At 37.8% G+C, this 22999-nt stretch overlaps 3 protein-coding genes across 3 annotated transcripts; 2 read left to right on the top strand and 1 right to left on the bottom strand.

Annotated features, from left to right (window-relative positions):
* Positions 1 to 1303: 1303 nt before the first annotated feature.
* On the top strand, positions 1304 to 5757 carry LOC145239600 (uncharacterized). Its single transcript, XM_080102962.1, has 15 exons — positions 1304 to 1643; positions 1829 to 2086; positions 2155 to 2284; positions 2363 to 2492; positions 2635 to 2769; positions 2858 to 3021; positions 3079 to 3202; positions 3410 to 3569; positions 3629 to 3810; positions 4087 to 4276; positions 4347 to 4482; positions 4553 to 4689; positions 4743 to 4908; positions 5114 to 5240; positions 5375 to 5757. The coding sequence occupies exons 1-15, from the start codon at positions 1501 to 1503 to the stop codon at positions 5554 to 5556; spliced, it is 2364 nt and encodes a 787-aa protein (XP_079959088.1). The 5' UTR covers positions 1304 to 1500; the 3' UTR covers positions 5557 to 5757.
* Positions 5758 to 6992: 1235 nt separating this feature from the next.
* Positions 6993 to 14286, bottom strand: LOC145237866 (adhesion G-protein coupled receptor G6-like). The gene is made up of 18 exons (XM_080100855.1): positions 14191 to 14286; positions 13370 to 13478; positions 13236 to 13313; positions 12912 to 13040; positions 12756 to 12844; positions 12305 to 12469; positions 12114 to 12196; positions 11927 to 12045; positions 11202 to 11345; positions 10926 to 11113; positions 10505 to 10666; positions 9913 to 10016; positions 9413 to 9638; positions 9176 to 9309; positions 8620 to 8749; positions 8405 to 8558; positions 8216 to 8342; positions 6993 to 7905 (listed from the first exon to the last, which is right to left on the bottom strand). The coding sequence occupies exons 1-18, from the start codon at positions 14284 to 14286 to the stop codon at positions 7794 to 7796; spliced, it is 2349 nt and encodes a 782-aa protein (XP_079956981.1). The 3' UTR covers positions 6993 to 7793.
* A 3854-nt stretch (positions 14287 to 18140) lies between these two features.
* LOC145239598 (uncharacterized) lies at positions 18141 to 22568 on the top strand. The gene is made up of 15 exons (XM_080102959.1): positions 18141 to 18490; positions 18676 to 18933; positions 18997 to 19126; positions 19205 to 19334; positions 19481 to 19615; positions 19704 to 19867; positions 19924 to 20047; positions 20225 to 20384; positions 20443 to 20624; positions 20898 to 21087; positions 21158 to 21293; positions 21364 to 21500; positions 21554 to 21719; positions 21925 to 22051; positions 22186 to 22568. Exons 1-15 carry the CDS (start codon positions 18315 to 18317, stop codon positions 22365 to 22367), a joined length of 2397 nt encoding a protein of 798 aa, XP_079959085.1. The 5' UTR covers positions 18141 to 18314; the 3' UTR covers positions 22368 to 22568.
* Positions 22569 to 22999: the final 431 nt, after the last annotated feature.

The raw sequence follows: 22999 nt of genomic DNA, 5'->3' as shown, positions 1-22999 counted from the left end.
GATTTCAACATGGAAGCTGACAGTTGCACAAAATTCTGACTTAATTTTGACATAGATTTAAACAGAAATCGCTTGCGGGACACGTGCCTTATAACTGCCGGCAAGCGCGTGTGTAAGGTTTCGGTTAGTTAAAGTTTTTCTTTAGTTGGCAATGCAAAATCAATTTTAATGCTTGTCTACAACTGAGGAAACAGATTCACGAACCATCCTTTACCGTTGTATTAACTTTTATGGTTACTGTCTATATCTATTTGAAGTTGTTTCTTTCACATAAAGTAGGGGTCACCAAACTTTTTTACACAGAATATAAACATTACTACTATCACAACGTTGTTCTCCGAAAAGTTGCGATATACTGACATTCGATTCCTTATAGCAGCGTGAAAGCGAAAACTTTCAGGAAGACCCTTAAGCCATATAACAGGACCGCCAGTGCGTCTCATTTCCACAAACTGAATGCACGTAGTTTTCGGTAGCAACCGCTCGAATTGGCATGTCCGTTATCTTATCTTGTTAATTACGAACCAATTTCCGGGTTGGGAAATTGACATCGTTAGAGTGTTCCCGCGCATGGGCTCACTGAAATTGGATCTGTTCTATCAATAGATTGTAGACTTGAAGAATGCAAACAGTCAAAGTGTAATTTTCGAAAATGTTAGGCTTGGTTTGCCATGCGGCGGCAATTTTGTTTTTTGGTGAAAACAATTACCCAATTGCTTTAACATTGTTCGGCTATTTGGAATCTGTATCGATTTCATTAGGTACATAACCAACAAATAAAACAATATTTAAATAACTAGCAGGGTTAAAAATGTGCCCTTTGTCTACTTTAAATGATGAAAACTTACTGTAACTTTAATCAAGCTGCTATAAGCCTACTTTCAGCGTATTACCCAAATAAGGTACGAAGTCCAGCGCTTTAAATATGGCCTTGCAGCCTTTTTAATGTGTCAAAAACAAACGAGTAACAAATGTGCAGCATAGCCGTTCCAGCTGCTATTATAGTGTTTAGCATAACAATCGACAGCAAACAGCGCACATCGGTTTGTTTCCGATGGACTTATATTACTATTTCTGAAAAACTGTCGACGCGGCACCCAATTTCAGGCACCCAATTTAAAGAAGCGTTTATGTCACGCAGTGGACCAAACCAAATATGTGACTAACTGCTGATGTGCTTTGATGCTATACGGTTTGCAGTAGTGGTTAGCAGGTTTTCATTCTCTGTATGCTTTCTGTTAACGTAGGCTGTTTCTGAAAATAATTGCCTAAAAACCAAAACCAAAATAAAGCGCGTTAAGTAGCGTACAAAAACGCCGATTAATTTTAATCTGTCCCCGGGTTGATTACACCTGGACGTTGTTTTGGCGCATCGGGTGAAGTTGGATCTGTAAAAACCGTTTAGTTTGTGTGAAACAGTTAACTTTCAGTACATCGATAACGTGTTTTCTAAGTGTAACAACTGTTTTGTTTGCCAAAAAGTTCGTCAGAAAACTTCAAATGGATGTAAACTGTTATATGTTGTTGTGTGCTTTTACATTGATGTGTTTCACAAATGGTGTTCACGGAAGTTCGAGCAGTACCAGAGTTGTATTGGATAACGGCTGCACTATTACAAGAGGAAACGATGGTACCACCATGGTGTAAGTTGTGCTTTTAGTTTTTATTTAACTTTTCGCCAACTGGGGAAGTTAATTTTTGCAGAATTTTGTGGATTTCCAAATCGTTTCTTGTTCGTGTTGGGTTGCTATGGTGTCATTTTGTGATTTAATCATTACTGCTACCATTATATGCAGTAAAACAAATAACTGAAAAGTATATTGTGCAGACAAATCGATAACATGCCACTACCTCACCTGAATTGCTCTGAAGTTCATTTGACGAGATTCACTGTGAATGAGAATGTTGCGGACATAAAGAGCATTACACTATCCCACAATGACCTCATAGATTTTCACGTTGATGATTTGCTGCCATTTTCTGCGCTTGAAAAGATTTTACTGGATAATAACAAAATTGCACGGGTTGTCCCGGCTCAAAGCAACCCACAAATGACCATCACGTCCTTAAACTACTTTTCTTTAGCGTGAGTTGATGCTTCTCGGCTTTTCTTGCAGCAAAGATTGTTGCTTTCATTCATATTGTTTCGTTTAGACACAACCAGATTACAGAAATTTACAAAAGTGCTCTAAAGAGCTTTCCTAACCTAAAGTATTTAACGCTTTTGGACAATTCAATCAAAGCTGTTCGATTCGACGATTTTATTTACAACACAAAATTGCAGGTGGGTTTTGATGTTGGTATTGCACGTTTATGTCTGTTACATGGGAATTAAAGTGTAAAATATAAATTAAATGTACAGGCACTTGACTTGGGTCAAAATACGATTGAATACTTTCAAAAGGGTTGGGTTCAAAATATGAGCCTTACTGCACTTGGTTTGCGATCATGCGGTTTAACAAGACTGCCAACCCCTGCATCCTCAATGTCAAGTAAGAGTTGAGGTTATTACCGCATATTTTGCATATTGTAGCTGTATGTGATAACAATGCAAGTTAGTGTGGTCAATGTTTTGTGTGTGTAAAAGTCACCGCATGTTTATTTCGTGCAAAAAAACAAATTTGTGTTTTTTAGGCTTGGTTGACCTTGATGTGTCGCTTAACAAACTATCCTACCTGGAATCAGATTCGTTTCGTTACTGTGCACAACTGCGCAGAGTCGATTTGTCTTCTAATATGATACAAGACATAGACCCGCTCGCCTTTAAAGGTAAAGTTAATCCTATGCTTTTTAGCATTGCTTTTGTAAAGCAATAAGTTATTGTCGGGTTTTTACCAAGATATTTAACTTTTAACAGGTGCATATAATCTAAAGAAAATTGAACTTTCGGACAATTTTATTAGCACTATTCCAACTCCCGCTTTTGACGATCAAAAGAAGGAAAGTGTGGAAATCGAATTATATGCGAATCCTATGACCTGTGATTGTACGAACTCGTGGCTAACTGGGTGGTATGACCAGGTACGAGGTGTTTTTTGTGCTAATTTGGATGTCGGTTTATAAATAGATTTGGTTTAGCTTAACGGTGCTACACCTGCCTTAAATTTTGAATGCAAACAACCATTGAGAAATCATGGAAAGAGATCGCGTCAACTGAAAGGCGCTGATTTTGTTTGCAAAGTTGATGATGAACAATGGCAAGGTATGGTATTTTCTGATAATCACGTTTTAAAATATGAAAATAAAAATCCATCAGTTCCGATCTGTTCGAAAACCGCTGAATTTTTCAAATAAACTGGTGCAAAGGAATCACTGCTTTTTTACAATTAATGCCCTTACTGGTGTTTTAGTGGACGTACTATTTTGGGTCCGTGGCCACTTTTACAAAATTATTAATTTACCGAAATAGATTGCAGTGGAGGTGAACCAACAACTGTACAAACTGCAACATCACTAGACGACGCAGCATTGTGTCCCCAAGGTTGTACTTGTTACGATGAAGAAGGGTCGAAGTACGGTCATCCGTCAGGCGTTGTTTCACAGTCTACTACTCGAAAGCGAATTGATGGGTACGATACGTCGAAATACGTTTAGTTATTTTTTGAGTAAGCGTCAATTTGTGCTGTAGGTTTCTGATCAAGGAAAGTTCGCCGTTAAGTGTGATTTGCACAGAAGTTGGCTTGACACGAATCCCTGTTGAAAATATTAGATCTGATGCAAAGATAATTGCACTTTCCGACAACAAAATAACAACGCTGGATTTGCACCAGTTAGCTAAGTTTACGAATTTGGTGGAATTGGACCTAAGAAGTACGTATATAAACTGTACAAAAGTTTTTTTATTATTATTTCACAATACATTAGTTCGAATTAATAATAAAAAAGTAGGACAGTGCTGTGCCATCGTGACGCCAAAACATTACAATTACAATGATAAGCAATGGTTTACTTCTGGCCCATACCTGTGAACTCGATGCAACAATAAACGTACATGCAGCCTCGCGATTCTTCCTCCGGTGGGATCAACTGCTTGCAAAAGCCGAGAAATTCTAGTTTTAAAAGTTTAACAGAATCTGTTTCGTTTAGAAAACGGAATAAAACAGCTTATCAGTGATCCAGAGTTGGTTCTCCCAAATGTTAGATTATTAAATCTTCGTTACAACAATCTGACCTCGATAACTCGTCTCCACCTCAAGAGCTTCCCCAATCTTAATGTTTTGGCAATTTATCACAATGCCATCAACCATTTTCCTTCCGATTTACTGCTAAGTAATAGGTAAGTTTCGTTATGTCAGGTGCTTTGCACTATTTCTATTGTTAAAAATATGACTATTGATGTCCTTTAGGAAACTAAGACGACTGTACATTGGCCCGAATCCCGTTCAAAATTTTAAATCCGATTTTCTCCGCGGGCTTGACATTTACAAAATGTCGCTTCAAAATTTGTCACTTACTTCAGTGCCTGTTGAAATTCGCACTATGGTGAGTTTCTATAAAGCCGACTTCTTCTCTTGTTGAATGTTTTTTCTATACATCTTGCTTTTTATTTCAGAAAAATCTTGAATTCCTTAACCTAAACGACAATCGCATTACGACCTTGCCAAATAATACATTTTCCGGCTGTACCTCCTTGTATCGTATTGTTTTGGAAAATAACCAAATCTCAACAGTTGAAACAAACGCTTTCAAGTAAGACTTAAACTCAACCTACAGCAACCATTATTTATGTATTTTTTTTACAGCGGTGCAAACCAACTGCTATGGATATTTCTATCGGAGAACAATATTAGAACTTTGCCTCCAGGAGTTTTTGAGAACGTCAGTCCAGTCGGTTTGGTTGCTAAACTTTGGGCAAATCCCATTGTCTGCAATTGCAAGCTAAGGTGGTTCAAAACTTGGATCGAGCAGGTATAGAGGTTTGATAAAATTGTCCCAAACACGTTGATTTTTTGGAAATGCGCTTCTAGAGATCTTGTAAAAAAGGAACTATGTGGTATAAACATCAGGTTTTACTACTGCATCATTAAATAGCGCAACCAGTAATTGATATTCAAAGACCCGTTGTAGTTGTCTTTTAATCAAATACTAAAAAAACTCTGTTCTAATTATCAAGGCTAAAGCACGGGACCCTACTACTGACATAAGATTCATTTGTTCTGCTCCCTCACAACTCTACAACAAAAAATCCAATGATCTCGCGCCTCAAGACTTTGTATGCGATGGCAACGGGTCAAGCATGGGTAAGCTATTTAATACATGTTAAGCTAGTGTCTCATAGCAACAGTACAAATGCACGTTATACTTTTCTTTGAATTTTAAGCAAATATGAGCAACGTCAACTTTAGATGCAATCTTCCTTGTTGTTTTTCTATAGACCTTTGTCAGGTTTGCGAGGTTACGTCTGGTACAGTTGGTCTTGCAGTCGTCTTAACCTTCCTAACTACGGCAATGTTATGCTACGTAGCTTGGCGAGTGAAATTCGGAAGCCGATATGGCAATCTTTTACCATACGCGAAGCAAAAAGACCTTGACCTGCTCACAGAGGTTTCAACATAGCTCGAGCGTACGTGGGCTATTTGTTGTTGTTCCACTATTGTCAACATCAGCGTCCGAACTACTTGTTGAGTTTCAAATGTTTTATCGCTTAAACATTTATAGGTTGCAAGTTGCAACACAACCTTTTGACAGAATATAAAATATATTGTTATAAATTTTATTTCCTCGATTGGGAATAAATCATTTTTTTGAGAGTTTTTTGAAACTTTAATTGTACCCTGTGACAGTACTAGCAGAGGCGTTGTTAGGGTATAGGCTAGTGCAGGGCTTCCCAAACTGGGGGCCGCGACCCCGCGAGGGGATACACACAATTTCGCTCAGCATTATTTTTGACTGAGCTGTAGCTAGATTCTATGTAAATAAATAGATTTATGATGCTATATAACATTTTTCTGTGCAAACAAGACAAATTTAAACTTTGTCAAATTTTGTCACTGAAAACACATAATTTAAGTTTTCAAAGCAGCGTTTTCAACATATGACGACAGTCAAAACAAAATACCGTTCCAGCGTAGGCAACATAGAAACAGCTTTAAGACCAGCTTCAACAAATATTGAGCCACAGCTGGACTTACTTTGTAGCAAAAAACAGTCGCACCCATCACACTGAATAAATGTTTTTTTTTTTGAAGTAGTACTCCGAGTACCGGTAGATTGTTTTTAGTTTTCGCTCGAATTAAGCCTTTAATAAAAACAACAAACAAATATTTTTCACTGTTTGTTATGTTAAGGGTCGCGGAAAATTTAAGGAGATTAAAAGGCGTCGCGATCAAAAAAGTTTGGGAAGCCCTGGGCTAGTGCAGGTCGTTTAGTACAGTGGTCGGTAACCGCCCGTGCCGGTCCGCGAGGAGTTCGTTTCCGGGTCGTATAGTTTTTCAGGTTAAATGCCATAAAACATTTTGGCCATGTACCCCGGGCATGACAAACAGATTTAGTCGTTTTTATTGCTGATTTAGTCGTTTTGAAAAGCTTATTCGTACTTTTTAAAAGACCGGTCCGCGATAAAGTTTTAGTTTCAAAAACGATCCGCAGTACAAAAAAGGTTGACGACCGCTAGTTTAGTACGCAAATGCAATAGCCTATTGTTAAAAAAATCCTATTTAGGCCATACCTATTTACAATTGCATTTTATGGAAGGTGGCCAAAGGTTAACAAAAGAGTTATTTTTATGTTGTGATTCCTAAAGTTAACAGCCAATTCATTCATTATATCAACGGTACGCCTCTAAAATGTTGTTATTTAATACTTAATGAAAAATTTTGCGGGAAAAGTTTGTTTAAAGAGGCAGTGATGGTCTTTGTCTACACAGCAGTAGGCTAAGAAAACTTTAATGCTCAGCAGTCACTTACATAAACTTCCAAGTCTACTTGACGCGGCAAGCAATTTCTATTAGTTAAAGCACATGGTTAAAATCAATGGCTCCAAAGTCTAGTAAGTCATCTTACTATGAATAATTTATTTATAATGTTTGTCCGCAGCATCACTATGTCTCTTAGTTTTTACAAGCAAGCGTATATGAAATGAAGTCTCAAGTCAAGTTGAATTTAAAAAAGAAAGAGACAATTAATTAAGGTCGATAGAAAACAGACTGGGTCTACAGTATACATTTCACGTATCCTTGTTTTATAGTACATCAAACTTTTATCTTCCATCCACGTTTTTTTGCATTTGAATGACGGTATAGTATTTTAGTGCCAAACGCAGGCAATGTACGTAAAACATCAATATACATCTTGAGGCCCCAACATCGCGTATACCGCTGTTTGCAAACCATGCACTTCTTAGACATTAAAAAGGAATATTACTGCATGAGTATCTTACAACTAGAAGTTTAGTTGCATAAAAAATTGATCACGCTGTGTAATATAAGTTCGTGAAATAAAAATAAAACAAATTGATTGCATGCAAAAAATAATTGACACAACAAGGTACCGTTAAAAAACGTGCACAAATCAGTTAATTTGGATTTGGTAATTAAGTATAACACAAAAATGATGATGACAATGTGCGAAAAGTGTTTCTAAACAACGTTTGTAAGGAAATGCGTTTATTCACGACTTTTTAATAAATTTGCCAAGTATATGTAGGCCTATCTTAAAATCTACCCCAAAATTGGAAGGACCAAGATAACCAACATAGTGGCCAATATTTCTGTTCTAATGTGTTCTGTATTGTTCAAAGAGAAGTTCATTGAGCATGTGAGCATTTCATGGGAGGATGAGACCTTTTAAGGTTAGTCAGTTTTTAAAAGAGTCCAAACTTCCAATAGTTCGAGATGTATTTTTGTTTTCAAACGTTTTGCTGATTTTTTTCGGGAGATTAATGGAAGCAGCCTCGACGTAACGTTTTCTGTAAAAGTTAAAGGTACAAGAAACACGAGTTTTATAAATAAAAAAGGGAATACCTAAACAGAACAGACTCGGGCAACTAACCTAAGTTAGTTTTTGCGGATTGAAACTGACGATTTTGTTTCTCATAGCATTATACCCAGTGGCTACAAACTTTTGCTGTTGACAAATAGGCCTTTTACGTGGATGACAATGCGTAAATTAATAGTACACAGCGGTTTGTCCTCCTTGCTTGACCAAGTAAGAGGCACCTTAAAACTATTTTATCAGTGAAACATTTGTCCCACAAATCCAAACGATTGTGCCTTTACCTGTACCTGGCTTGTAGCTGAGGTTGGGAGCCAAATGAAGTTGCTGACGAAATCTGAGTTAGTTCTGTGACCAAACTTTTTCTAACGGCCTCGTTTCGAACAATAAAGAGCAAGAAAACGAACAAACCTAAAATGAAGACAGTGAATAAGCAAGGCGGTTTTAGTTTATCTCGAAACAAATATTTTTACCTTGAAGTGAGTTAAGAACCGTAAAAATGTACGCAAAAACGACGTTTACTTCATGATGTCCAATAGTTAGAAAACCGAAGAGCCAAGTAAGGCCAAAACTTGAAAACAAACACACAGATATAACGAAGTTTTTCTTTCTGTTGCTTGCTAAGCTCTAAAACAGAAAAATTGTTATTTTCAAAGACGAACAGTTGAATCACAATCAAAAAACTTACTGCACGAGCTGCATTTTTCTTGAAAATGACAGTCATAAGGACGGATATATACGACAAAAGATTAAAAGATAGTATGGCTGCGACAGGAACGACGGCTAAATACTTTACGTATTCGGGGTTGATCCAACACCTGAAAACATGCCATAGTATCACTTTTTTCTTATTCACAAGAATGTATCCTCACATATTTGTCACATTTCAAAATATGGCACTAAGGACCAAGAGAACTCCGGTGTAATGCAAAACACATTTTTGTTGCATATCAATAATCGACCGTATTCTTGTTTTCTTAAACTTGCTGACGCGGTACCCTTGAATAATCGTTTTTACAGGGTGCAACACATAGAACCTTGATTGATCTTATTTGCCATCCAAAAAACACCCATAACATTCACGTAGCAAAATAATTTCGCCCAGCTATTTTTTATGTTTTAGCCTGCAAAGTGAATGAGTTGCAAAAATATAGTTTGGTATTGGTGTTTCACAAGTCCAAAAATTTTAAGAACCACAAGTTGAATAAACGCTGTTGGTTGTAGATCATTAACTAGCAACTTACGTGTTGTCATCTTTGTAGACGTCCCGTTTAGTAATAAACGTAACAGCCACAAACACTGCAGGTGCTCCCCAACCCCACAACGCCGAAAGGATGTATACTCTTTTACTTGATAGACTTAGTTTGAAGTAAATCGGCTAAAGGTAGTTTTGGGGGTTTAGGATTATGAACTCAAGCTGAACAAACTAATTTCATTTTGCGTTGTAAATTTGGTCAAAAAACTGTTACAACGTAACCTACCTTTGTAACAGCGATGTTCAAATAAAGAGCCTCCACCATCATCCAACACAAAGAACTGAGCAAAGAAAAGTGAATAAGAATGGCTGTAGCTTGACATGCATTAGGGGACGATTTGACTTCTTCAAATTGGCTGACGAGTAGGAATACATTGAGGAGAAGAAGCGCAAGGGAAAGGAATGCCAATAAAATAAAAGTTCGCACTTGAGAAGGAAGCTTGCGCCTGTGCCTAAAACAACGAATCGCGATCGTCAAGTGATGGCAGTAAAGTTCACTCTAGCACTTCAAGCAAGTATCAACTTGGCAGAATGGTCTGGCGCACCTGACCCATATACAGACATAAAAAACCCTGATCGGGATTCGTCCCCGGGATAGTCCTGGGTTCGAACCCCGTGAAAAAAAAAAAAAAAAAAAAAAAAAAAATCTCGATTGTCAAAGCGGCTAAAATCGTGCTAACAATATTTCAAATATTGCTTAACGTAAGAGTAAAAAAACGTGATTACCAAAGAAAAAGAATGCACACGATGGTGAGAAGACACGCGATCGCAGATATAGAACTTCCAACGATTGTGATTATGTCCAAACTGCCAGGTATTTCTTTCGTTGCCTATATTAACAATGTCGTTTAAAGAAACTTTAAGAGTTGGATTATCTTTTTGTACCCTTAAATGTGTAAGAGGCGACGGAAATTATGCATGATGCAGGGGAGTCGCTAACAGAACATACATGATAATTGCTAACAAAACTACCTCTTCTGCCCGATTCAACACAGGACAAAACGATCAGGACAAAACGAGCCCAATCTTGTTTTTATCTTATCCTATTTGTCTTGATAAGATTGATGAGTCCGCATTTTAAGAGAAATCTGTATAGGTCGGACAGATTATCAGAAAATTAAAGCAATATATCCATACATTGTTTTTCTTAATACACTTCGCCCGAAACCGATTTCAGTTTCGGGCAGTTCTTGCATGTGTTGTTGATTTTATAACGATACAATAGTCAACCTCTTTTAGGGCTTGCGGGCATTGTCGGCTACCATGAATTCCCCAACCACTTTGTCCGCAACAGATTTTATCACAAAGGAAAACTTACAAACAATGTGGCAAAGTTGGTGAGGTGGTCGCACTGGCATATTGCCGACAAGTTGTTTGCTTCCACAGTGTCGCAACCTTTTGTTGACCAAAAATTCCCTTTCTCGTCCCAAAATGCACAGAACGTGTTGTTTTCGTCTATGGTTTGATTCACCATCAGATTCTATACAAGCCAAATGTAACTTCTTTTGCTTTTATATATACGCACTTTGGTGATATAACGACAACACTGGTTGCGTCAAAAGTATAGAAAAAATACAAGTAGCTTGTTGCAATGCTGGTTTTCTTCGTTTTAAACAATTACACGTAATATTTGTTCGTAAAAAATACAAAGCACATAGGTAAACAAATGTGACGTTAATAGACACAACGAAAATGAACCTAAATTCATAAAGTTTGAAAGGTGCTGCTGTTACACTCACCGTAAACGTGATGTTGACTTTGGCTGAAAGGTTCTTAATAGTAGTGTTAACAGGAACAGTCGCAGATATAACGACAGGGGAATTTACGCTCGCCGTTCCAGGCAACCGGCACTTGTCTTTTGAACCATCCGTTTTTGTCGCAACAAAAACGTTGTCGTTTAAAAATCCGAAGAAGCCAATTCTGCTGCCTGCGAGAAAAGAGTTTGTTTAAGTCGTGCAGTGTAAGCACGGGGAAGTACGTCTGGATCAAACACGTCAATGCCAATAGTTACATACCTTGGTTGAAAGCTTCGGGGGGAAGGACAATGGAGTACGGAGCAGTTTGCTTTGGTTGCCCGGTAAACAATTGAAACTGGTCTGATCGAAATCCAAGCGACCGGTTTTGCACCTGGGTTGTTCCTTCAAACCCGATACTGTCCTCTGCAAACAGATACTAAAATTTCTCCAACAAACCAACTTTTCAATACAACGTATAACTTGCAGACAATATTACGAGCAGTTTACCGACAGGGACGAAATGGAAGCACCCATTGCACCATTGTTGCAGAGTGGTTATGAGCGGCAATAAATACATCGATCTTAAGTTAACCATGTGGGCAAATTGACACAGGAACGGCGTTTTTATGTCCCAATTACCTGTTCGTGGTGCAAGACTTCGCAAGTAATGGCTCTGACTATAGTATAAAACTATAGTTTTATACAAAAACACACACGACCTACAAATTGGATCATGTTATGTATTGTTTTTATTAAATAAAGCAAACTATATTCAAAATTCGTATCAAATCATGTTTAGCAATATGGGAAAAGTTAATTGCACCAAATTGCTACCAAAAGCATTTTTTGACTGGTGTGTTACAGATTTGCAAATCAAAAAGACCGAAAGTCGCACAAAAACACGTTTGACATGTTATTGTAAAGTACATTGGAAATAATTTCGTCCTGTAACACATTTGGTTTACAGTTACAAGGTTCCTGTTTCAGTTTCAGTTACAACATACCTGCGTCAGGGGCAACCGCCAAGACAGCAACAGCAACGGTGCTTGACACGGTCTGAAAGTCGCCCTCAACTTCAGAAAGATTAAGTTTTGACACAACGTCGTCCAATGTCTGAATTAATCTTTAGAAAAAGGAAAACTTGCTGCATTTGGTATATTCAACGGTCACTTGAATTTCATCAAAACATACTGTTGCGCGGAATTGCTTTTCTGGAGGTCTTCTGCACTGACTTCAAGCAGGTTTCCGACAGCAACCACAACGAGCTCAGAGGTCTGTTATAAAAGGATACCAAATTGCTTGCTGGTCATACAAATTCGTCGCAACAATCAATTTACTTATTTAGATCAATCTACATAAACCTAAACACATGTACAACATACATTTGCTGTTAGTGAGTCAGTAGTATTGGTGACTTCAGTCAAGACATCTGCAGCATTCTCGATATCTTTTTGCTGAAGTTCCGCAGGGTTAGAAGTGAGTGTTACAACGTCAGTAGCGACTTGTTGCCGTTGCTCGTCACTTGTTACATTTATTTCCAACAAATTCTGGTAGAAAATGTCACATATTTTCTTGACATCCGTAACTCATTTTTTGTCAATTAAATCGATTATCAACAGCTATGTGCAATTATTTAAAGGCAATATAATCAATATGTATTGTCCTTAATTAAAAGATTGCTGATATGACAATATTTTGTATGTATAGTGTAAGATAGCACCTGATAGTACAATATAGTGTAAGATAGTACCGGTAAACAAAAGTTTTGCCCACATAGGCCTATGCATGCTTGTCAAACTTTATTTGTAGACAGGATAAATTTGTTTAACATACATCAAGTCCAGTGTCACATGATGACAACCACAAAGGATCCAGCCAATAACCGTTTATTGAACATTTTTGCGTTCCATATGGTGTTCCACCTAGAAGAGGTGAATATAGATGACAAAGGTATAAACCGATCACAAGTAATAGTCAAATCCGGCGTACCGTTTACTGTGTCTTCTGGGCATGTGTCAATGGATGCAGCTGTAAATCCAGCTTCGGTTTGAGGGAATGTAACATTTATTGGTGCTGCTGGATTGTTGTTGTTAAGGACAGTCACTGCTTCACAGAAAACTGTTGATTCATAATAATCATTTTAACGCTCATCTTTTTAAGCAAATCGAAAAGTTTCTTTGAAATTGCAGAACAAAGCACATTTTTGAACCTTACAACCTCATTGTCGAATCGAGAAGAACAAAAATTACAAGTAATCCCCAAAACGTTCAAACGCTGACCAACTTTAAATATGTACCCAGTTGCTCCACTTACTGGTTGTTATTGCAAAAGTGGTAAGGATAGGTCTGCTGGTGGTTGTAATTGGTTCGTCTGTACCATTACCCGAACCAACTAAAAAAAGGAACCAATTTAAGGTCGACCGTTCATTTGAACTAAACTAAACCTACATGGGACGTCCGTGGTTTGTGCGACCGTCCTCAGGCATTGAAAGAGCAAAGTTGAACATAACACTTGCACTAAACAGAAAAAAACAAGGCTTTTGGCATCAGGATTACACTATTGTATTAATTAACTATTAAGCCAGAGTTGTAAGCGAGCCCAAAGGTGAACCCCCAGTCCGGCTTGAATCCAATATTTGTAAATGCCCGAAATGGTTCCGAAAGTTAGATAGATGAAATTACAACGCAATGTGACGTATGTATGATGTCAGGCCCGAATCATTCTCGTTTTATTTAAACTGAAGCGCAAACTCGACCCGAAAAGCACACACAGACTTATGTCTCAGTATCACAATGATAAATACTTTTGCACAAGTTTCTGTTTGCTTGCCCAATTTAGACTATATTTACTTTTACATCTAATTTAATCAGGCGTCGTTGTACGCACACACCATGATCCGTAGCGCAAAGTCAAATAAATCCAACATAGGTTACGTCCAAACAGTACACCCAACTGAAACAAAAGCATGTCTTTGGAAGTAATTAAATTAGACAGCACTAGCAAGTAAACTAAAATAAACTTTTACAAACATGACATATTGACCTTGACTAAACGCTTTTGACAAAACAGATCATGATTTGGATTGATCTAATATACACACCACTACTACCTTAGTTGCAAAATTATAGTTTACAAATCGTAACCTATTGTTCAACGATCAAGCAAAATAGGTCACTTACTTAATAAAGCCATTTTAGCAAATCTAAGAACTTTACTGTCGGTTAAGTAGCCAGGAACACGCGCAGCCCGCAAGAAAAATCTAACCAACACATTGAATACCAATGGTTCCCGATGTGGACATTCCGTAGTTTTCCAACGCCGAAGTGTTGATCCTTAGCCCCTCCAGTGACAACAACGCTGTCATAAGTACAACACTACAAGGGTGGTGTCTTAAAACCAGCAAACTGTGGCAGGTGTATTGGTTTCATCACCTAAAGTCAGTGGTGGGATGCAATTTTTTTGTCAGCCGGTTCTATCACAAAAGTCATATTCTTTACCCGGTTCTGTTACAAAAAGTAACCAGTAATGCTAACCGGTTCGCTTATCTCATAGAATTTCGTGAGACGGTTCTATAGAACCGGCATGAACCGACTGAATCCCACCACTGCCCAAAGTACACAACCGCGCCGAGAGAAGTTAACAAGTTTCGTCTTATCACAACAAATGGCTCATCATAGATTTAATCCTATGCGTTAATTCGCGAAAACTGATTTTCCTATTTGCAAAAATGGAATACTATCGGACAGTGGTTCTCAACTCGTTTCGGGTGATGGACCACCGGCCTAGTGAAAATAATATCGTTGACCATTTCATTCATTAGCGAGATTGAAGTACGCCTATACAAAACAACCATTTGGGCTTGAATCATAATTCTTTAAAACCGATTTTCAAGAAGTGAGATACAATTATTAACAGCTAACATTTTGACACTCTTTCAACATATACAATGCAAACACCTCTAATTTATCAATAATTTTAGTGGACAGCTTGTGGACCACTCAAAAAGTCATCCACCAGTTGAGACCACCAGTTTAGAACCACTGCTATAGGATGTAGGCTACTTTATCGTGACAACATATTTTTATGTTGAGAAGCATTGATTGTGCGTTAGTGCAGTGGTTCTCAACATTTTAAGTTTGCGGACTGGTAACTTTCATAACAAGCTTTGCGAACCGGTGAACTTTCAAAATCAACTCAAAATGTAATTACGACAAAAATATGCAATTCAAACAATGATTCGACTTTCGGCGGATTCTCCACTGAGCCTGCGTAGCTTAGCTTAGTCAGCTGTGTCTGGTGGTGTGTGTGCTACTCCCGCAGCCGAAGCAGACAAAACACTTGGACCTTCCGGAACATGGATTCCTGACCCCGATTGTTTTACTACAACTACGACCACTACAACTGTGGCTACAAGTAAATTAGATATTTTTGTGTCAAATAAAATTCCTTGGGTAGACCTATACCTCCACATTTAGCCAAAGTTTCGTTGGAAAAGTAAAGGTTGGCGTTGTGAAGTAAGTTTTAATATACAATCATTAGAAACTTGTTTTGAAAATAAGTTTGTTTATTTTTTGGATTTTTAAAGATACCTCTACCTCAACAACCGAAACAGCCCTAACCGTCAGTATTTTGGGAGATGTACCGCTTTTAATAGGTGTTCGTGCCCTTTGCGCCACTTATCGAAATGTATTAAATTGTGAGAATGACGTGAGGTTGACTGTTAGTAGATTTTCTACCTGAATCCGAGTGAATGCAGATTGGTTCACATCAGGGCCGGATTAATACCATTAGAGGCCCTAAGCACTAAATAATTTGGTGCCCCTTGCCCCATTTTTAATTCGAAATATAAACGTAAAAACAAAATTCTTTATCGAGATTTCGGGTAATAGACTATAAGCTTAGCTGATATTAAAATGGCATATTTGTTTCAGAATGTCAGAAATACTTCAAAACTCAATTAAAAACGCCTCATTTTGCTGCTGCCTTCCCCAGCCTCAGCACTGTTGTCTAATTGTAAAACATACTAGTATTAGCGTCGCGTTTAATTAACGTTTGCCACATACGCGAATATGTTTACAAACAGCATGTTATTAACTAAGCATTGCCTTACTGTCTTGACCGGGGGTGCCCAATCTTTTTTTGACTCAAGATCGACGTTTGAGGTAGTCCAACTCTCGGGATCTAACCATTACAATACAAACTAACAACACAATGCAAGACTATGTGTGTATTACCAACGGAAAACTAGCATTTTCCGAGCCCTGTTTTACGTTTTTTATCGTGGTTTGGGTGTGACTTTTTACACTGCATTGAACTTATTTTTTTATAATTTATCCGATGCTAATCTTGATGATAGAAAAAGTACCAGCACAAAGTAACCATTACTACTGTAACTATTAGTTTTGTGCCGTAGCTATTACTTTTGTGACTTTTGCGACGTAAAGTGTCGACTGAGTATTTGTGGTGTGAACATATCAACAAATCCTAATGAATAACTTTCACAATAAAGTCATCTATGTAGAGCAACATTCCCTAAAAACGCATTACAAAACAAGAATTGTAAATAATTTTCTGAATTCCTCGCGGTCGACTTGATATCAGTCCGAGATCGACCAGTCGATCGCGATCGACGGGTTGGGCACCCATGAGTCTTGACTGATGTTTTGCTTTGTTATTTGGGCGGCACGAAGAAAACGCAAGTCCGATAAGGACAAGTATTTGAGTAAAAGTAACTAAGAAAGTCTGATTATTATGACTTAACTCGTTTATTTGCACTGCGTGATATATTGCCACTGTTTATGTAGTTCAAAACCTGTTGTGATGATGACATGTTGTAATCTGCCTGGTATTTATTTGTCAATAGAGCGTTATATTTGAATAAACATGTTTATTTTAATATGTACAAACTACAACAACATGTAGGGAGATTTCAACATGGAAACTGACAATTACACAAAATTCTGACTTAATTTTGACACAGATTTAAACAGAAATCGCTTGCGGGACACGTGCCTTATAACTGCCGGCAAGCACGTGTGTAAGGTTTCGGTTAGTTAAAGTTTTTCTTTAGTTGGCAATGCAAAATCAATTTTAATGCTTGTCTACAACTGAGGAAACAGATTCACGAACCATCCTTTACCGTTGTATTAACTTTTATGGTTACTGTCTATATCTATTTGAAGTTGTTTCTTTCACATAAAGTAGGGGTCACCAAACTTTTTTACACAGAATATAAACATTACTACTATCACAACGTTGTTCTCCGAAAAGTTGCGATATACTGACATTCGATTCCTTATAGCAGCGTGAAAGCGAAAACTTTCAGGAAGACCCTTAAGCCATATAACAGGACCGCCAGTGCGTCTCATTTCCACAAACTGAATGCACGTAGTTTTCGGTAGCAACCGCTCGAATTAGCATGTCCGCTATCTTATCTTGTTAATTACGAACCAATTTCCGGGTTGGGAAATTGACATCGTTGGAGTGTTCCCGCGCATGGGCTCACTGAAATTGGATCTGTTCTATCAATAGATTGTAGACTTGAAGAATGCAAACAGTCAAAGTGTAATTTTCGAAAATGTTAGGCTTGGTTTGCCATGCGGCGGCAATTTTGTTTTTTGATGAAAACAATTACCCAATTGCTTTAACATTGTTCGGCTATTTGGAATCTGTATCGATTTCATTAGGTACGTAACCAACAAATAAAACAATATTTAAATAACTAGCAGGGTTAAAAATGTGCCCTTTGTCTACTTTAAATGATGAAAACTTACTGTAACTTTAATCAAGCTGCTATAAGCCTACTTTCAGCGTATTACCCAAATAAGGTACGAAGTCCAGCGCTTTAAATATGGCCTTGCAGCCTTTTTAATGTGTCAAAAACAAACGAGTAACAAATGTGCAGCATAGCCGTTCCAGCTGCTATTATAGTGTTTAGCATAACAATCGACAGCAAACAGCGCACATCGGTTTGTTTCCGATGGACTTATATTACTATTTCTGAAAAACTGTCGACGCGGCACCCAATTTCAGGCACCCAATTTAAAGAAGCGTTTATCTCACGCAGTGGACCAAACCAAATATGTGACTAACTGCTGATGTGCTTTGATGCTATACGGTTTGCAGTAGTGGTTAGCAGGTTTTCATTCTCTGTATGCTTTCTGTTACCGTAGGCTGTTTCTCAAAATAATTGCCTAAAAACCAAAACCAAAATAAAGAGCGTTAAGTAGCGTACAAAAACGCCGATTAATTTTAATCTGTCCCCGGGTTGATTACACCTGGACGTTGTTTTGGCGCATCGGGTGAAGTTGGATCTGTAAAAACCGTTTAGTTTGTGTGAAACAGTTAACTTTCAGTACATCGATAACGTGTTTTCTAAGTGTAACAACTGTTATGTTTGACAAAAAGTTCGTCAGAAAACTTCAAATGGATGTAAACTGTTATATGTTGTTGTGTGCTTTTACATTGATGTGTTTCACAAATGGTGTTCACGGAAGTTCGAGCAGTACCAGAGTTGTATTGGATAACGGCTGCACTATTACAAGAGGAAACGATGGTACCACCATGGTGTAAGTTGTGCTTTTAGTTTTTATTTAACTTTTCGCCAACTGGGGAAGTTAATTTTCGCAGAATTTTGTGGATTTCCAAATCGTTTCTTGTTCGTGTTGGGTTGCTATGGTGTCATTTTGTGATTTAATCATTACTGCTACCATTATATGCAGTAAAACAAATAACTGAAAAGTATATTGTGCAGACAAATCGATAACATGCCACTACCTCACCTGAATTGCTCTGAAGTTCATTTGACAAGATTCACTGTGAATGAGAATGTTGCCGACATAAAGAGCATTACACTATCCCACAATGACCTCATAGATTTTCACGTTGATGATTTGCTGCCATTTTCTGCGCTTGAAAAGATTTTACTGGATAATAACAAAATTGCACGGGTTGTCCCGGCTCAAAGCAACCCACAAATGGCCATCACGTCCTTAAATTACCTTTCTCTCGCGTAAGTTTATGCAAAAGGTCTCGCAGTAAAGATTGTAGTTTCTCTGCATACCGTCTTGTTTAGACACAACCAGATTACAGAAATTTCCAAAAGTGCTCTAAAGAGCTTTCCTAACCTAAAGTATTTAACGCTTTTGGACAATTCAATCAAAGCTGTTCGATTCGACGATTTTATTTACAACACAAAATTGCAGGTGGGCTTTGATGTTGGTATTGCACGTTTATGTCTGTTACATGGGAGGTAAAGTGTAAAATATAAATTAAATGTACAGGCACTTGACTTGGGTTGCAATCCGATTGAATACTTTCAAAAGGGTTGGGTTCAAAATATGAGCCTTACTACACTTGGTTTGCGATCATGCGGTTTAACAAGACTGCCAACCCCTGTATCCTCAATGTCAAGTAAGAGTTGAGGTTATTACCGCATTTTGCATATTGTAGCTGTATGTGATAACAATGCAAGTTAGTGTGGTCAATGTTTTTTGTGTGTAAAAGTCACCGCGTGTTTATTTCGAGCAAAAAAAACAAAACAAATTTGTGTTTTTTAGGCTTGGTTGACCTTGATGTGTCGCTTAACAAACTATCCTACCTGGAATCAGATTCGTTTCGTTACTGTGCACAACTGCGCAGAGTCGATTTGTCTTCTAACATGATACAAGACATAGACCCGCTCGCCTTTAAAGGTAAAGTTAATCCAATGCATTTTAGCATTGCTTTTGTAAAGCAATAAGTTATTGTAGGGTTTTTACCAAGATGTTTAACTTTTAACAGGTGCATATAATCTAAAGAAAATTGAACTTTCGGACAATTTTATTAGCACTATTCCAACTCCCGCTTTTGACGATCAAAAAGAGGAAAGTGTGGAAATCGAATTATATGCGAATCCTATGACCTGTGATTGTACGAACTCGTGGCTAACTGGGTGGTATGACCAGGTACGAGGTGTTTTTCTGCTAATTTGGATGCCGATTAACGAATAGATTTGGTTTAGCTTAACGGTGCTACACCTCCATTAAATTTTGAATGCAAACAACCGTTGCGAAACCATGGAAAGAGATCACGTCAACTGAAAGGCGCTGATTTTGTTTGCAAAGTTGATGATGAGCTATGGCAAGGTAAGGTACTATCTGATAACGTTTTAAGACATGAAAAAAAACAATGAGTTCCAAGCTATGCGAAAACTGTTGAATTTATTAAATAAGCTGGTGCAAATAGGTCACTGTTGTTTTACAATTAATGCCCTTGCTGATGCAACGTCCACTTTTTTAAAACTTATTAATTTACCGAAATAGATTGCAGTGGAGGTGAACCAACAACTGTACAAACTCCGGCACCACCAGACGACGCAGCATCGTGTCCCCGAGGTTGTACTTGTTATGATGAAGATGGGTCGCAGTACAGTCACCCACCAGGCGTTGTTTCACAGTCCACCACTCGAAAGCGAATTGATGGGTATGATACGTCGAAATACGTTTAGTGATTTTTGAGTAAACGTCAATTTATGCGTTAGGTTTCTGATCAAGGAAAGTTCGCCGTTAAGTGTGATTTGCACAGGAGTTGGCTTGACACGAATCCCTGTTGAAAATATTAGATCTGATGCAAAGATAATTGCACTTTCCGACAACAAAATAACAACGCTGGATTTGCACCAGTTAGCTAAGTTTACGAATTTGGTGGAATTGGACCTAAGAAGTACGTATATAAACTGTACAAAAGTTTTTTTATTATTATTTCACAATACATTAGTTCGAATTAATAATAAAAAAGTAGGACAGTGCTGTGCCATCGTGACGCCAAAACATTACAATTACAATGATAAGCAATGGTTTACTTCTGGCCCATACCTGTGAACTCGATGCAACAATAAACGTACATGCAGCCACGCGATTCTTCCTCCGGTGGGATCAACTGCTTGCAAAAGCCGAGAAATTCTAGTTTAAGTTTAACAGAATCTGTTTCTTTTAGAAAACGGAATAAAACAGCTTATCAGTGATCCAGAGTTGGTTCTCCCAAATGTTAGATTATTAAATCTTCGTTACAACAATCTGACCTCGATAACTCGTCTCCACCTCAAGAGCTTCCCCAATCTTAATGTTTTGGCAATTTATCACAATGCCATCAACCATTTTCCTTCCGATTTACTGCTAAGTAATAGGTAAGTTTCGTTATGTCAGGTGCTTTGCACTATTTCTATTGTTAAAAATATGACTATTGATGTCCTTTAGGAAACTAAGACGACTGTACATTGGCCCGAATCCCGTTCAAAATTTTAAATCCGATTTTCTCCGCGGGCTTGACATTTACAAAATGTCGCTTCAAAATTTGTCACTTACTTCAGTGCCTGTTGAAATTCGCACTATGGTGAGTTTCTATAAAGCCGACTTCTTCTCTTGTTGAATGTTTTTTCTATACATCTTGCTTTTTATTTCAGAAAAATCTTGAATTCCTTAACCTAAACGACAATCGCATTACGACCTTGCCAAATAATACATTTTCCGGCTGTACCTCCTTGTATCGTATTGTTTTGGAAAATAACCAAATCTCAACAGTTGAAACAAACGCTTTCAAGTAAGACTTAAACTCAACCTACAGCAACCATTATTTATGTATTTTTTTTACAGCGGTGCAAACCAACTGCTATGGATATTTCTATCGGAGAACAATATTAGAACTTTGCCTCCAGGAGTTTTTGAGAACGTCAGTCCAGTCGGTTTGGTTGCTAAACTTTGGGCAAATCCCATTGTCTGCGATTGCAAGCTAAGGTGGTTCAAAACTTGGATCGAGCAGGTATAGAGGTTTGATAAAATTGTCCCAAACACGTTGATTTTTTGGAAATGCGCTTCTAGAGATCTTGTAAAAAAGGAACTATGTGGTATAAACATCAGGTTTTACTACTGCATCATTAAATAGCGCAACCAGTAATTGATATTCAAAGACCCGTTGTAGTTGTCTTTTAATCAAATACTAAAAAAACTCTGTTCTAATTATCAAGGCTAAAGCACGGGACCCTACTACTGACATAAGATTCATTTGTTCTGCTCCCTCACAACTCTACAACAAAAAATCCAATGATCTCGCGCCTCAAGACTTTGTATGCGATGGCAACGGGTCAAGCATGGGTAAGCTATTTAATACATGTTAAGCTAGTGTCTCATAGCAACAGTACAAATGCACGTTATACTTTTCTTTGAATTTTAAGCAAATATGAGCAACGTCAACTTTAGATGCAATCTTCCTTGTTGTTTTTCTATAGACCTTTGTCAGGTTTGCGAGGTTACGTCTGGTACAGTTGGTCTTGCAGTCGTCTTAACCTTCCTAACTACGGCAATGTTATGCTACGTAGCTTGGCGAGTGAAATTCGGAAGCCGATATGGCAATCTTTTACCATACGCGAAGCAAAAAGACCTTGACCTGCTCACAGAGGTTTCAACATAGCTCGAGCGTACGTGGGCTATTTGTTGTTGTTCCACTATTGTCAACATCAGCGTCCGAACTACTTGTTGAGTTTCAAATGTTTTATCGCTTAAACATTTATAGGTTGCAAGTTGCAACACAACCTTTTGACAGAATATAAAATATATTGTTATAAATTTTATTTCCTCGATTGGGAATAAATCATTTTTTTGAGAGTTTTTTGAAACTTTAATTGTACCCTGTGACAGTACTAGCAGAGGCGTTGTTAGGGTATAGGCTAGTGCAGGGCTTCCCAAACTGGGGGCCGCGACCCCGCGAGGGGATACACACAATTTCGCTCAGCATTATTTTTGACTGAGCTGTAGCTAGATTCTATGTAAATAAATAGATTTATGATGCTATATAACATTTTTCTGTGCAAACAAGACAAATTTAAACTTTGTCAAATTTTGTCACTGAAAACACATAATTTAAGTTTTCAAAGCAGCGTTTTCAACATATGACGACAGTCAAAACAAAATACCGTTCCAGCGTAGGCAACATAGAAACAGCTTTAAGACCAGCTTCAACAAATATTGAGCCACAGCTGGACTTACTTTGTAGCAAAAAACAGTCGCACCCATCACACTGAATAAATGTTTTTTTTTTTGAAG

The sequence above is a fragment of the Phallusia mammillata genome, chromosome 7 (genome assembly GCF_965637545.1).
Source record: "Phallusia mammillata chromosome 7, kaPhaMamm4.hap1.1, whole genome shotgun sequence".
In the NCBI taxonomy this organism is placed as follows: Eukaryota; Metazoa; Chordata; class Ascidiacea; order Phlebobranchia; family Ascidiidae; genus Phallusia; species Phallusia mammillata.
This window is presented reverse-complemented; position numbering and strand designations above follow the sequence as displayed.

What these genes read in the sequence shown, in the direction of transcription:
- LOC145239598 (XM_080102959.1), top strand. Translation starts at nt 18,315, where the DNA reads ATGTTTGACAAAAAGTTCGTCAGAAAACTTCAAATGGATGTAAACTGT. An exon ending in CCCTGTATCCTCAATGTCAA is followed by an intron (nt 19,335 to 19,480) that starts GTAAGAGTTGAG and finishes TGTGTTTTTTAG; the next exon opens with GCTTGGTTGACCTTGATGTG. An exon ending in TGATGATGAGCTATGGCAAG is followed by an intron (nt 20,048 to 20,224) that starts GTAAGGTACTAT and finishes TTACCGAAATAG; the next exon opens with ATTGCAGTGGAGGTGAACCA.
- LOC145239600 (XM_080102962.1), top strand. Translation starts at nt 1,501, where the DNA reads ATGGATGTAAACTGTTATATGTTGTTGTGTGCTTTTACATTGATGTGT. An exon ending in TTAAACTACTTTTCTTTAGC is followed by an intron (nt 2,087 to 2,154) that starts GTGAGTTGATGC and finishes TGTTTCGTTTAG; the next exon opens with ACACAACCAGATTACAGAAA. An exon ending in TGATGATGAACAATGGCAAG is followed by an intron (nt 3,203 to 3,409) that starts GTATGGTATTTT and finishes TTACCGAAATAG; the next exon opens with ATTGCAGTGGAGGTGAACCA.
- LOC145237866 (XM_080100855.1), bottom strand. Translation starts at nt 14,286, where the DNA reads ATGACAGCGTTGTTGTCACTGGAGGGGCTAAGGATCAACACTTCGGCG. An exon ending in TGAACATCGCTGTTACAAAG is followed by an intron (nt 9,310 to 9,412) that starts GTAGGTTACGTT and finishes AACTACCTTTAG; the next exon opens with CCGATTTACTTCAAACTAAG. An exon ending in GGTTCTTAACTCACTTCAAG is followed by an intron (nt 8,343 to 8,404) that starts GTAAAAATATTT and finishes TCTTCATTTTAG; the next exon opens with GTTTGTTCGTTTTCTTGCTC.